The 16575-nt window shown below is 35.2% G+C and overlaps 1 protein-coding gene across 1 annotated transcript; it reads left to right on the forward strand.

Moving 5' to 3' along the window:
* The first annotated feature begins 11600 nt into the window (after positions 1–11600).
* LOC127705402 (uncharacterized) lies at positions 11601–12981 on the forward strand. Its single transcript, XM_052209710.1, has one exon. It carries the CDS (start codon positions 11706–11708, stop codon positions 12921–12923), a length of 1218 nt encoding a protein of 405 aa, XP_052065670.1. The 5' UTR covers positions 11601–11705; the 3' UTR covers positions 12924–12981.
* Positions 12982–16575: the final 3594 nt, after the last annotated feature.

A 16575-nucleotide genomic window follows, 5' to 3' on the forward strand; every position in this document is an offset into this window, starting at 1 on the left:
GTAAACAATATCCATATTTTATTTCATTTGGTATACATTTATCAAGAGTTTTATGCAACGGAAGAGGCCAAATTATAATATTTTATCATTTGTTTTAGTAGAAACATACCTGCATTAATTTCTTTTGGTGACACATTCCACCGTTGGTTCGATTTTTCGCCGGATTACTTTGTATAATAGAAAAACAAAGGATATGGGGTATCCATCCATGACACAAAATCAGTTCATGCACAGCAAAAAAACAAAAAGCAAAGGAACACAGCGCCTTTATTGCTTTTCTTCGTCTCAAAGTCACAATGAGGCCTTCAACACGAAGCAAAAAAAACTCGCCTCACTGCAAGTTTAAGACCTTTGCAAAATGATTCGGATAGACTTTGTACGATGTATCACCACCAGATCGGGCCCGGTAAAAAAAAGAGCATACTTGAAAGTAGTACATATTTAAAACAAAAATCAAAACAGTTCCTACGCATAGGTGTAAATATAAAACTATGTAGAATATATTCTAGTTATTCAGGTATCAAATGAAAAGTGAAGGACTGGTGTCCACTACAGTTAATTTGCTTCCTCGAGAGAGCACGATTACTGTCGGGTAAACTGTACAGTCATGGTTCAAAATAAAGAACATGCGATCGCTATCTTAAATTGGCCAGTTGCAAAACAAACAACTTTCATCGTAATCAAATGACTATGTTACAAATGACAGTGAACAATATTTCCCTTAGCTGTTCGTGAATTTATACCAAATTCGTTTCTTTCATAATTTAACTGAATACCTGATTTGATCATTAATTAATATGGCTGGTGTCGCATGCGCAGTATGATATACTTACCTACCTTACTTTTGCTTTGTCTTGTTCGTGCATGAGGGTCTAGATGGGTTTTCATGATAGAGAATAATGGGCAAAAAGTGCTGAATAAATAGCTTAAAAAATAAAAAATAGAAAGTAATAGGTGCTGAAATATAAAGAATATTTCAATAGAGAATAATGGGCAAAATAAATAAAGAATAGAGAAAAATGGTCTAAAAATTAAAGAATACAAAGGAGGATCACCCATCCAGACCCAAAAAAACAAAGTTTTGAGGTGGTATATAGGAATCACCCTGTATATATAAAAATAAGAAGATGGTGGTGGATTGCCAGTGAGATAACTGTTCTTAACGTAGAAGTTATTTTTAGTCCGTTCGTCTGTCCGTATACCTCATAATCATAAGCGCAACTCTTGTGAATCTTTAAATACTGTTGTAGAACATTATCTGAGGAAATCCATAAAGGAATATAATCCCAACTCTATATGTTAAAGGGGATATAATCCCAACCTTATATGTTAAAGGGGATATAATCCCGACCTACATGTTAAAGGGGATCGATATAATCCCAACCCTATATGTGAAAGGGGATATAATCCCAACCATATATACTGACTGACTTAAAAACGCAACACTCATTTTGTTGATTTTTTTTACCAAATCATGTTGGATTCTTTTACATCTACTATTCATGCTTACCATACTTCTTTCTCTTTAGAAAAAATCAACATCCGACTTACCTGTGGTTATTGAACATACCGGATTTTTGAAGTCGCACGAATTTCTTAAAGCGAAATTTGGAACCCATAAAAGATTTTTTCAATTTTTTTTGCTTCGTGAAACAGTTCTTTTAATCCTTGGCCACTCTTAAATCAGTAAAAAAAGTTGCATCTCCATATTGCCAAGACTGAGGAATAAAAAACTGAATCAGCCCATAAGAATACTGCGAACAGGAAAACGTGAACGTGCTGCAGCCATACAGTTTGACTTCGGAAACTCGTCTTACTTTCTTTCCGACAACGATACTGGTAGACGGGATTTGTTGCTGACCATCAATGACCAGATCAACATGTAGTGACAATGCAACGTCAATAGAATTTGATTACGCAACGTCATTTGCGAAACATACTTACGACCCCAACGTCAACTGCTAATCAAATTGCCGAATGCCATTGCGCACAGATTCATGCCATAAATGTTTCCCATAAACTGAACTGCCAAAGAATCGACTGAAGTAAAACATTTAAAGCCCTAAAGTTTCAACCGCATGATTGACAAAACCCATTGTAATGGATGGAACTAAGGCAAAACAGGAGGTGTAAAACAGAAATCCAAAACATGTCGAACAGAATTGGTTGACCTTTCTGACAATCATTTTGGCGTTTGTTACAGGCATTCATTGCTTTTGACGGTGACACATTCATTCAAAAATTTAAAAAGAATAATCTAGTTTTGCGTTTCTAAAGTCGGTCAGTATATGTTAAAAGGAATATAATCGAATTTACTTACTGTAATATTCCAATATATGTTCCTATTTGGTATAGTTTATTTATTCGGTATATCAAGTTCTACCTGTAATCGAGGTAGTACTTGTTACGTTTGAACAACGGCGGAGGAATTTAGCATTATGTTCTTATTCAAAACTTCAAACGAACATAAATCATTTATAAAGAAAAACTCAACACCGTTATTTGGTTATCAGCTCGCCCCGACAGCACAGAAAGCTTCGGATGATAAAGAAAGGGACAAATAGAAAATAGAAAAAAAAAATATATAAATAAATAAATGAAAATAGAAAATAGTAATAAAATATTACAAGCCTAAATGTTTTGAGACTGACAATCTGTTTTGTATTCTCTCTTTAACATAGCCATCTTTGGTTTTATCACTTTTCCATCTCCCGTGTTTCTTAAACAATCGATCATCTATTCCAGCTTGTGCCGCGGCAGTAGCTCCTCCTGACCTCAAACTATGTAAGCCAAACTGTCTTTTATCAAGACCTAAATTGTCAAGTGCTGATAACAATAACTCTCTGGCTCTAGTGTAGGAAATATGACTAGTCTTTCTAAGTTTGTATATGTTCAAAGATTTACAATAACAAATTGATCTAAAAATGAATTCATTAGATTCTTCCGAAATGTTAGCTAACTTTAGATAACGCTGAAGTACATCTACCGGGCATGTAACATTCCCTGTTTTTGAAATGACAACATCTCTCCCTTCCCTATATACATCAGTTTTACTCTTGACTAAATAAAGTGTAAGGTAAGTAGGGAAAAACTGTTTATCAGACCTTCTCAAGTAAGCTAACTCGTAGAATCTTAAAAAACCAGCATAGGCTAATAAACACATACATGCTATTCTTACATCTTTTAAATTATAAGTATTATTAGCATATTTACATACAATATTTTTCAAAATATGTGGTGTGATAGGTTCTTTTTTAATAACTGACTGATCTATTTTTCTATGAGCCCCTTCAAGAACAGATGCAACTAGATTATTTTCACTGGGATCAGCAACGCCAGCTAATGTGTGTGCCCATTTTATGGCGTAAAAAGCATCATTTAATTTAGAAACAGATTTTGCAGTTTCAGACAAATGAATTAAATATAAAGAAATATGCAAATGAGATGCCGGCAATGGTGAAAAAGAATATTGACTAGTCCACTTACACCATGAATTGAAGGCATATCTATATTTCTTCTGAGTACTCTCAGCCTTGGATGAAAGAAGGAAATCTGGTAACTGGTTGAACAAACTGCTCAGCTCATTATTAGAGGCAACTTGTAAATTAAACTCTGACCACTGTCCTACTGAAAAAATATCTGAAAAACGTAAAATTGCAATAACATTTTATATACATATACAGAGAACGAATTTTTCACATATTTCAAATATCTATACACAGAGTAAAATATAATATAAATATTCAATATTACCACGCCAGCTACAATATCATTATAGATACTAGGGCCACGTACTGTAAAACAACTGACCATGCCTGCTACAATATCATTACCGATACTAGGGCCATGTCAACATAAAAAACCATGCCTGCTACAATATATATATATATACATATACTAGGGCCATGTAACAAACAGACCATGCCTGCTAAAATATATTTACATATATTAGGGCCATGTCTAAGACGCATCTAGCAAAACAGCCAAAACTAGCGAACCAAACGGTTCAACTCCGAATATCGTATTCGTATTAGAACCTTGTTTATAAATACCATCAGTATTTTTAAACACAAGGTAACATCTTTTACGTAATCTTGATAAATCAAATGTTTATCGAATATCAATGGCCAGAATGCAGCAGAAGTCCACTTAGGCACAACTAACGTGCCTTGAGCTTTACAAGCTATAATGTGTTTAATCGATCTAATCACAAGATTAATTGGTGGAACCAGCCAATTATTTTCATTGGTCCAAACTTGAGAGAACGCATCAACTGCTTCAGAATCAGGTTGCCAAAATAAGGAATTAAATCTCAAAACTTTTCTATTTTCGACACTAGCAAATCTGTCAATCGAATAAGGACCCCGCATATCATTTTAAAAATTGAAAAATATATGTGTGACTCCCCAGTCCTCGAAATCAAACATTTTACTGATATCATTAGCCTTTTCATTTTCTTTTCTGGGAATCCATTGAATATCAATTGATATTCCTTTCTGAATGCAAAATGAAAAAATCGATTTTGCTATAAAATGAAGATTTTCTTTCATACTTCCCGAATTAACAATTTTGACACAATTTTGATTGTCAGTAAACCACTTTATATTTTTTCCCGTGAAACTATTTTTAAAAGAAAATAGGGCTAACTCTATTGCTTTAAGCTCTCTCCAGGTGGAGCTTTGCACCATTTCACTACATGTCCACATCTTATGGAAAATCTTATTTTCTAACTCAACGGTATATGCACCGGCGGCAATATTACTAGCATCTGAGTATATAACAGCAGACGATTTACTGTAGTGACTTAATTTACGACAGTTAATCAGAGTGACATTTTCTAACCAGAACTTTAACTCTGATAAAACTTCGACGGGTTTATACCCTGAAATGGAATTATTCCACCCGATTCTACTTTCAATTTCCATGTAACAGAACTTTGACATGATTCTAGCCACATTTCCGATTACGGGAGTCATAGAAATAATTCTGCCTACGACCTGAGCTAAAGATCTAGCTGTAATATAAGGAAAATTAGCCGAAATGACATTCAATGGGGAAATTAAATCGCCAACTCGACGTTGAGTAATAAACAATTTGTATTCTTTCGAGTTCCATACTATTCCCAACCATTCTAACTCAGTAACAGGTTTAAATACAGACATTTCCTCGTTTATAAGGAAACCAGCATCAACCAAAGACCTTTTCACGACGGACGACTGCTCATTACATGTATTTTCATCTGGACTCATGCCAAATCCATCATCTAATGAAATACAAAACAACTTTTATACCGTTTTCACGCCAAATTTTACTAGTGGCCTTAAACATTTGGTAAAAATGTACGGACCAGTAGTACATGTAGTAATTCCGAACAGTGTAACAATAAAATTGACCTTCCCACTGAAAACCTTAGAAAGTCTGTTGCTGTGGGCAGATGTCGATGTGAAAATAACCAGATTTAAGGTCAAATTTAAACAGATACATATTTTTGTCAAAATATTGTATAGCTATCTTCCAATCCTCGAATTTTATTTTTTCGCGCTTTATGTGTTTATTCAGTTGACTCATATCTAAAATAAAGTCGTTTCTTACCGGACTTTTGAGTAGCAACACTCAATGGATTTACCACATATGGTTGGAAAGGCACTTTTATTACGCAACCTATTTGAACTAAATCTTCAATTGACTTTGTGACAAATTCAGTATTCTGCGTTGCTGATCTATTATTTGTGTGATACATATTAAAAGGTGTATCTATAAATGGGATAACATAACCATTCTTGATTGTATCATGCACAAAAGGACAAGCGCCTATATTTTCACAATACTTTACATGACTAGCTAATCTACCTTTCACCCCTTTAAAGTTGTCGTATACTATAGTAATTGACAATTTTCAAAATATTGAACTTGTTCTAGAAAAGATTCTATATGACCGTTATCGTGAAAACATATTGAAAATTGGTCATTATCTCAATACTTATCATTCACGATGGCTGAAGAGTGAAGTGCAGGCCGTCTCGTCTACTTTACGACTTTTGGTAGGCAGGCGCGTAGCTGCCTTTACGCAAAAAAAAATATTCTGAAATTGACTTTACGGATAGTCTTTAGTCTACAGATTATCGTGTCGGGCGGTGTTTAAAGCCCAAATCTTTCGTATTACAATGCCAGTAACTAAATCAACTACTGAACGGTCATTTAGTGCATTAAGGCGACCGAAAACTTATCTCCGTTCAACCATGGTACAGGACAGACTATCTTCGTTGGCGCTCATACATGTTCACAAAGAAATGGATATTAATAACACCGAGAGAGTTCTGCGATCATTTGCCTTGGCAAAAAATAGATATATGGACTTTCGATATTAACTATACTTTAAGTCTTACATGCAGTATTAACATTTAATGATACATGCTCAATACAATCACCTTGAAAACATCTTAGATTTATATCCCTTACTTATAAGTCAAGACTTAAAAGTGGCCGTTAGATTTCGTATTCCCATTGTCCGTTCGTCCAAAAGACTGTTGATTCACCTGGGGTATCTGTGTCCCAAATGACCTTCTACCGTTGTCGTAGAAACCTCTCCTTTGATTTGAGAATGACCTTCGTGAGACACACTACGGGTGTCTTGCAAGAAGCAGGAACTGCTTACCCTTTTGGCCGGAGCACCGGAGGTCGCCACATTGTTTTCTGGGTCCGTGTTTTTCATCTGTATTTAGTTTTCAATGTTGAATGTTTTTGTTTCTCCTTTTGTGTCTTATCTGTTCACAGGTTTGTCAATTGTCCATTGATTAACGCTTCGGTTGTCGACTCTTCCTGATCTTCCCGTTTTATAATTTTTTTTTATATTTGAAAATAACCATGTTAATAATATAAGCAGCAAATTACGGAACTCACTAGACTTTTACTATCGTTTCATGAAAATATGGTATAGTAAGAAACAGATAGGGTATTTTTCATGTTCAAAGCAGTCACTGTAATTACTCATATGCCCGGAGCTTCATGGGGATTCGCTTCCCTAGACCACCGTCTACGGTGCTGCCCTGAATCCCCGACTAGGGTGCTATCCTTGACAAGCTGGGGACTTTGGGCGGTCCAAAGCCTCCTCCCTTGCCGAATCACTATAAAGTCCACAAGTATTCACAAAATAGGAGTTTGGGCGTGAATGTGATGTAAATTTCATAAGCATGGCATACCGGGAAAATGCCCGAAAAAAGTTATCATTTTCTGCATAAAATGGTCCAAAAAAAATTATGATTGCACTTTATTTAAGTCCAGCTACGCCCGTGGTAGGTTGTGGAGTTGCTGTTGTATGACCTGAAGCTGGCGAGAAGAGGACAGTTCTTTCTCCAGTGGCCTTGCTGCTTGCAGTAGTGGCACATGTCGAGTGAGCAATGCTCACGCCTTTCGAAGCTCCCACGAAAGGGCGGCTGTTGTGTACGTTGATAATGCTGAGCATAAGCAGGGTTACCATAAGATTCTGCAGGTTGTTGACGAGGCGGAATTTTAGGGTAAGGTTACTGGCGAGATTTAGACTTCTCCTTAGAGGTACGGATAGCTCTGGTCTCAGCTTGGCGTATCTTTCTCTCATCTTCAGAATCTGAAGCCACGGCATTGGCTTCATATTCCTTTACGGTTCCCCACCAAGCAGGGGAAGAATCAGCTATGCAAATTTTCTTCTTACGCCTCTAAGCTTATCTGTAAGATCAAGAACTAATCTATAGGCTTGCGTATTAGAGGAAGGGATGAATTTGGACAGTTTGTTTACAGTTTCTAATAATTCCTCGTTAAAAGTGTATTGGATTCTGTTACCTTCACCCTTGAACTTTAAAGTGACGTCTTCCTTAATCTTTCTCTTAAGGCTGACTTGCTCTTGGATGAGTTCTGACTTCAACTCATCTAATTTGCTGTCTAAGATAGTCTTGAAAAGCTCTACGGTATCAACCAAATCAGACGACTTATCAGCTGCTGTAGGAATCTTAGGTTGCGGTATATCTCCTGCAAGTAGTAGCTAGGTCTTCGTTCAATTCTAGACGGAGACGATTCGGACATTTTACCAGTTGACAATTTACGAAAACGATACTGTACTGTCGGATAGGAGAACCTCGAATGACAATTCTAGACTATAATACTATAATTTAGCGCTTAAATTCTAGCATGAAGTTATCATGATTAATGTTACCTAAACCGGTAATAACTTACTGTTTGTCCAATCAAATTAAACATAAACATGTTTTGATTTGAACACACGTGCTTAAAGTAAACAAATACACGTGTCCCCGAGTAACCTTTATAAATACATCTGCTTACTCCAATCGTAATATAGCACATGGGTGTTTATTTGTGCTAGAAGGATAGCTGCCTCATTCTTTATTTTGAAAGGGGGAGATTATTCCAAAGGGGTGGAATCAAAAACCAATTAAAGAGGATTGATCAAAGAAAAAAAATGAAAAGACATAAAATTGAGAATGGAAATGGGGAATGTGTAAAGAGACAATAACCCGACCAAAGTGCAGAAAACAGCCCAAGGCCACCAATGGGTCTTTAACACAGCGAGAAAATCCCGCAACCGGAGGCGGGCTTCAGCTGGCTGCTATACATGTATAGAACCGTAAACAGAAAATATAAAATTGAAAGAACGAACCCTACCAAAAAATGGGTTGAAATCAAGTACTCCAGAGGACTTTTGGTATGCAGTTCCTGTTTCGTGTGTGAAAGACGACAGAGGGAAACAAAAAAAAAAAAAAACGATAAGGAGTTTAAGCACACGAGTATGCACAATATATATTATCAGACAAATTTGAAAATGGTGTCTATATGCATACTGTAACTCGCAATCAAATTACCTTAATCCTGAAACATAATCAAATACTGCGTTCGTGGCAAATATTACCGAACCATGAACCAACCTAATGGCGGATTTAGGAGGCGTAGATGGTGTACGCCCTCGTCCCCTTTTGATTCAAACGTATATCATTTTTTCTCAAAAAAATCGTTCACAATTTTTTTGTCGACTCGCTACTCTCGTCTGTATATATTTCAGTTTTCTAAATTACGACCCTGATAAAAAAATCCTGGGTCCGCCCCTGAAAGCAATCATTTGAGCCTATATTTTGTGTAGTGCACATTTTGATGATTACTGTAAAGAAGTCACCTTGTGAGCACGAACTGTTCTTTTTGCTGTATAGTCATACGTGTCACTGCATGCTAAGGTGTCCTGACTAAGTTGAAACTTTATTCTTCGTTAAAGACTATTACCAAATGAGACTTATTGTCGGATCGTCGGATGTGTTCTGAGCACCAAAACGTGTTCCACAAGTGGTACCATTACGTTTATCAGGTGCAGATCCAGGATTTTTTTTAAAAAGGTGGCTGAAAAGACAACATTTGGAGTGGGACTTGTAAAAAATCAATGCATTAACCATGCATGGAGCTATGTAATAGGGCGAGCCCCAGCCTCCACCTAAATCCGCCTCTATTTACCCTTCGTGAACATTATTTAGATTTACTCCCTCCTTAATTTCCCACCAGGTTTTTTTGGGGTTGCCTAATTATGATATTATATGTCAGTCGTCTTTCCTTTTCGTCAGTCTAATTAAAATATAGAACTCTGATTTCGTTATACTCATATGGAGTATCAGAGTTCTATATTTTAATTAGACTGTCCTTTTCGTCTGACAAAGGTTTTGTGCACCCTTATCAATGTGTTATCCTCGAAGCTCCTTGTTGTCTTCTTACTTTTTTCTCATTAAGCCTGATATTTCTTGAAGTTAATATTTCGCTTAAAAAATAAACGATCTGAAAGTTACTACCATAACTAACACAGAGAGTGGGTAAGACCTCCGGAGATTCACTCTTGTCAAACATGTGTCAAATATAATAATATATGGTTTAGTGATGGGTATCTCTACTATTTTCAACATGTTTGAATGTACTCAAAATGGCAGGGGTGGGGACTCAAACTATGTGTTATTTAATTCATCTTGATATGACAGACAAGAACATGTATGGCTAAGAGGTTGGGATCTCAACCATTTGCAATGGCATTCTCGAAATGCAGAAAGTGTGGGTGACTCCTGGGAACTCATACTATAAATCTGTCGATGTGTCTAGACATGTCAAACAAGAATATATATGGTTGAGGATGGGGATCTCAACCATTTTCAAAATATTTGAACAATTGTCAAGTTGTAAGGAATGAGATTGACCCCTGGGGACTCACAATACATTGTATTTGATTTTGGTTGTCATGCAGGACATTCTCTAATCAGTATTAGATTCTCCATATTTTAAGTTTTTGTTTAATTTGAAAAAAAATAATTTTCAAATTTTAAGGTGAAGGTCATATTGACATCGACGTATGACCCCCAAGTAGGTCATATGGTCCCAAGCTCATTACGGAAGACCCCATGTCTCTATCACTTACTGTTCTCGTGTTATAACCATTAAAACATAATAATAAAAAAAGAATCCCAAAGGGTTCTATAATAACCATCGCCTTTTTTTAAACCTCAAAGTATCCATAGAAGACATGCACAAACGAAACTATGTACTAGTATTCACACCTATACATGTTACTCAATAGTCTTAACACATTGTATAATCTTTCGTGTACATCTGATTAGCGGGTTCTGGGAACTGCCACGTACAAGTTTCGGTTGTGAATAAAGAAGCAGCACGTCTTTTGATATACATATTTTATAACAAGAGAGCAACCAAACGATACTTACAACTATTTCCATCCAGAAGGCAACATACAGTCACATCAATGTTGAAAGGTGTCTATGCAACATGTCATCTCTTACTAAATCGATCAGAGTAGAATAATTGTGCGAAATAAGCTATATAGACAGAAATTATAAGAAGATAAAGATATTATATGTTATTCGGGATCTTCACGGGGAATATTGGCTCATATTCCCTGTCAGTGTTTTATATCCCCTGTGCCGTTAAGCTAGAAATCCGAGTACCAATTATATTATACTGGCCGGAGTATCCTGATTTCAACACTAATTACCATTCCGATCTTCGTTTTTGTTCACATGGTATTTAGGCTCATATACATTGGTATGGTAGCCAATTAATTTGCAGGTTCAGCCGGGATATTTCACTCTAGTATACTATATATAGATATGTCCCGACCGTATCACCAAATTTTCCCATTAATTAATTAATTAACAAAAACCAAAAAAAACCAAACAAACAAACTTTAATACATCAGACAACGTGATGTCCATGTCGCTATTTATACTTTGCTGCTTTTTAATCTTACCTTTTTTGCAGAATTGCTTGAATATCTACTTTAATAATCAGACATATGTATATAATAAAATGTCTCTGACAAAAATGTAGAGTGCATTTTAGTTTATATTTGATTTTTCATTAAATTTAGTGAATATCTGTCTATTCTGAGATTGAATTGTTGGTCTTTTATGTATTATGGTTTGCAGTTTATTGCATATTTTTTTTAAATTTCTAACATTGTATATATTTTTAATGTTGCTGTTTATCACGCGAACGTCTAAGAAACACCCTTGGAAAATTTTCGGATATACAAAGGTGTTGGTTTTTATATTAGTTATACCGGAAGTAGATGTCTTAGCGATAATATAAACAAATATTTTTTTCGCAAGTTGGCAATACCTTGATACAACAAAAATATGCATCATGTTTCGGTGAAATATCATTAGTTAAAGCTATATATGAATTTTAACACTGACAGAATGGGTGCGGCAAGTCAGAGACATTTGAATTCAAGTGGAATAATAAATGAAAAACAAAATTATGCATGCGTCCCAATTTTTGGTGGATCAAATAACAATTGCTCAGAAAAATGCTGTCTCTCTTATCGGCTTCAGTCACATTGCATTGATAATAGACATTTCCATGCATGGATTCAAAAATATGGACGTGCATCCTGTTTGCATATCGTAGATTTAACCCATAAAAAGACGACTAAAACCTGGATACAAGATGATTCAGAACTAGACTTTTTGCCAAGTAAAATAGTCGGTAATTCAGAATTGCAAATGTGCAATGTAGTTGGATTTCACAAAGACTTAGTAGTAACTCAAATCTTTTGCCAAGGGGCTGTAAAGTTCATTATAACTGGCCTGAAAGATAGTGAATGCAAAATAATTTACAATAAGCGATACCTTCAACAACAAAAACTCCAACTATATTCATGCTACATTAGCCCCGATGAAAATTATATGGTTCTCCATCAGAATGCTATATATGCAACAATGTATGCACATGAAACAGAGAATATTGAGGGTGTTATTTTAGTAAAACTTGACTGGAAAAATATGAATGCTGAGACAATTTCTTGTGATAATTTGAATTTGCATGTTTTGCCTTCAAATCATAAATTTGCAATTACTTTTGATCCCAGAACGGATAGTGACTTGACAGTGTTTACCTTCATTGCAGGTGCTGACAGGTGCAATATAAGTTTGTACAAAATAAAAAAGGATAATGTACTTTTTCAAATAGCATTGTTTAAAAATGAGTTATCCGATTTACCAGGAAACTTCCAGAACCTTCAGTTTTTTCGAGATGGCTCAGCTTTACTTTTGACAGTCTTGGGCAGTAACTGCTGCATGCCTACTATAATCAGAAACCATTTTGTTACTGCTCATTTTCTTGATCCAGTTTGTTACGACTTTTTAGGAGATTTTAAATACATGTCTCTTACAAGTGTTGAACACTTTACGCCTATGATTTCTGCCAGTGGTCGACACTGCTTCTGTGGAGGAAAACTTTATAATGTGCAAAAAATTAAACCAAAATCATATTCTCTCAGAACACTAAAACAATCATGTTTAGACGTAATTGCTGACTCAGTATTGATAGAAGATTTATGCCAATTACCTCTTCCAAAGTCATTAATTGCATGCCTTGAACAAGGCAAGATTTAGTATCATACAAACCTATGTTGTCATATGCAGACAACCTGATATAAAATATTGAAAAAGTTTTCTTTCCTTATTTATTTATTGATCCATACTTTTATTTTTCTTTTCTGAAAACAAGAATGTCTATCCTACATCATGTACAATTGTCCAGAACAAACCCATTGCCAGTAACTGTTGAAGAATCTAAACTGCCAATGAGGGTTGTATTCTGTTAGTCATTTATTGTTAAAAATTCATTCTCTAGAGCTACTTGTAGATGCTAATTTGCACTATCAGTACATATCTTGTTGCAGTATGTCCAGTGGAAAATTTTTCATGCTTATATATAAGAACATATACAGGATAAGAAAAAATTTCATGATTGAAAATTAATAATTTATCTGCTACTGCAAAATTCATCCTCTTTGATAAGTACATGTAGCCCTTGCTTCGTACATATATAAACATGCACAATTGGTGTCAAGTACAGATATTTTTTACAATGATCATATAAGTTAAGCATTCAGAGGATTGGCTGTTAGTTGGTGTTTTTTTTAATTAAAATTAAATACTGTAGCTATCGTCAAGAATTCAAAATCTAAAAGTTCTCTTGGTCAGTGGAAATTTTACCTAAAGAACTAGGAAAAATATCCATTAATGGTTCATTATAACCTAGTAACCTTTTTTTTTGAGAATAACAGAAAGATAGATACCATTTTTTTATGCCCCCACCGTAGCGGTGGGGGCATTAAGTTTTACCCTTGTCCCTCTGTACGTACGTCCGTCGGTACGTCCCAAAATTGGTTTCCGTTCTCTAACTTGAGTTTGCCTCAACCAAATGTTATGAAACTTAAACACAATGCTTATTACCACAAAACACAGATCAAGTTAGAATTTTGGTTGCGTCACTTAAACCGTTCTAGAGTTATGCCCCTTTATAAATGGAAAAATTGCAACATTTTAAGTTTCCGTTCTCCTACTTAAGTTTGCCTCAACCAAATGTTATGAAAGTTATACACAATGCTTATTACCATAAAATACAGATCAAGTTTGAATTTTGGTGGCGTCACTTTAACCGTTCTAGAGTTATGCCCCTTTATAAATGGAAAAATTGCAACATTTTTATTTTCTTCTAAATATCAAGTAATTTTTAAAATTGGAGTTATCTTCCTTTGTCCATGATTATATTTTTTGTTTTTTGTGTGTTTTAACGCCACTTTTAAGCTTCGCTTTTAGGCTATTTCGTGGCGGCCAGTTTTTATTGGTGGAGGAAGCCAGAGTGCCCGGAGAAAACCACAGACCTTCGATAGGAAAACTGACAATCCTAGTCAATTAAGATTGGAGTCGAGTGTACCCGCACGAGCGGGGTTCGAACTCACAACCTCAGTGTTGACTGGCTAGTGATTACAGTAGCAACTACTTAGACCACTCGGCCACCGAGGCCCCGTCCATGATTATAGTTGAATCAACTACAATCAATGCTTTATACAATGCAATGTTTAATTTTGACTTCCACTGATAAAACACAGATCAAGTTGAATTTGGGTAGTGTCACTTTAACTATTATTGAGTTATGCCCCTTTATAAATCGAAAGACTGCATAATTTTTAGTTTTTCCATTCTGTAACTTAAGTTTGCCCCAACCAAACATTATGAAACCTATACACAATATTCATTACCACAAAACTAAGATGAAGTACAAATTTTTTGTTTGTTTTCTAACTTTAGTTTGCCTCAACCAAATGTTATGAAACTTATACACAATGCTTATTACTACATAATACAGATTAAGTACAAAATTTGGTGTAGACACTTTTACATTTCTTGAGTTGTGTCCCTTTATAAACATAAAAATTGCTGAATTTTTCGTTTCCATTATCTAACTTTAGTTTGTCTCAACCAAATGTTATAAAACTTATACACAACCGTACTAGAGTTATGCTTGTTTACAAATAGAAAAATTGCTGAATTTTTAGTTTCTGTTCTCTACTTAAGTTAGCCTCAACCAAATGTTGAGACTTACACACAATGCTTATTACCACAAAACTCAGATCAAGTTCAAATTTGGGTAGCGTCACTTTTACCGTTCTTCAGTTATGTCCCTTTATAACTATATGATATGCAAGCGGGGGCATCATCTGTGTCCACATGTGGACACTATCCACATTTATTTTTATATACATCAGATGCTTTTCCTGATTGATCCTGTTTTCTGTTGTGAAGACCAGCACAACAGGTTTAAATGCTGAAGGCACATAGAGCTCAGATAATAAATGGACCAAATGATGCAGTTGTCTTGTTGAATGAAAAATGACCATTCCGTGTTTCCTCAACATTCAATTGAAACCTCTATATTAATATGATAATTTTTAGAACAACAACCATTCTTTCGGATTATATATATTCCCTAAAAAACAGATAATGATCTTGCATGCATGTTTTGTAAAAATTTAATTTTTGTGTCAACCAATGAAATTCCCCAAAATGTAAATCAGAATGTTGGCAAATCCTTGTAGGCAAAATATAGATCCTAATCAAACTGATATATACAAAATATCCTTGGGAAATCATGTTATATAAATAAAGATAGGTGCACAGACTTGCCAGGCCCTTAGAATGTACAGAAGAAACAAGTTATTACTTTACATCATGAAGTTATCAATGCTTATGCAGACTATACAATGTACCTTTAAAATTATTGCTAAATCCCATATGAAATTGATCTCTCTAGACATCCTCTAGATGGGTTGTAAGGATCCGTGTTTGTCACTCAAATATCACAGCATTTGGTATTACTTACTTACTGATCCTCAGTGGGACATAAGGCCACAACAAATTTGGTATTACAGGTAGTTACAATCCAAGATATTTGAAATACTGTGGATTCATTTATTTTCGTGGATACCAATTTTCGTGGATTGAAGAAAATTTGTATTTTCGTGGATATTTGATTTCGTGGTTTAGCAAAAGTCTGCATACAAGCCTGTAGATAGTTTGTGATTCGTTGATCATTTAAATTAGTGGTTTACCTATACCCACGAAATCCATGAAAATTGGTATCCAACGAATAATAATGAATCCACAGTATGCAAAATCAACAAAATTATTGTTATCTTATCATGCTACTTTTTACAGGAACCTTCCTGTACAAATGAGATTATTCTTGATGCAAGTTTAACATGTCCGTACCAAAACCTAGCAACATTGATCCTTCAGCTACTAAATGACAGAGAATTGGCAACTAACTGATTTTAACTGTCTGAACCAAACAAAAGGAAACACTCAAATTCTGACTCACACTTATTTTACAGAAGCCTGTCAAAATATCCAATGCGAATAATAGCTATTAAGTAATAGTACATGTATAAGCTTACATTTATTCAGGACTAAGTGACCCAGTAGTCTTAGTTGTTCATCTACAGTGCTAACTAGCCTATCAACTTTAAGGTTGTGAGTTTAAACCCTACACATGGCAAGGGGTGTTCGACTCCGATCTTAATTGACTAGGATTGCCAGTCTACCTGCCAAAAGGTTGGTGTTTCTCTCATGGTACTCTAGCTTCCTAAATCAATAAAAAGTAGCCTCAATTAAATTACCATGTAGCCAAAAGTCCAATAAGCCCTAGCAAACAAACTACTTATTAGACAGCACACGTTACAATTAAAAAACAACAATG

Source organism: Mytilus californianus, unplaced genomic scaffold (genome assembly GCF_021869535.1).
Source record: "Mytilus californianus isolate M0D057914Y unplaced genomic scaffold, xbMytCali1.0.p SCAF_6, whole genome shotgun sequence".
Taxonomy (NCBI): domain Eukaryota; kingdom Metazoa; phylum Mollusca; class Bivalvia; order Mytilida; family Mytilidae; genus Mytilus; species Mytilus californianus.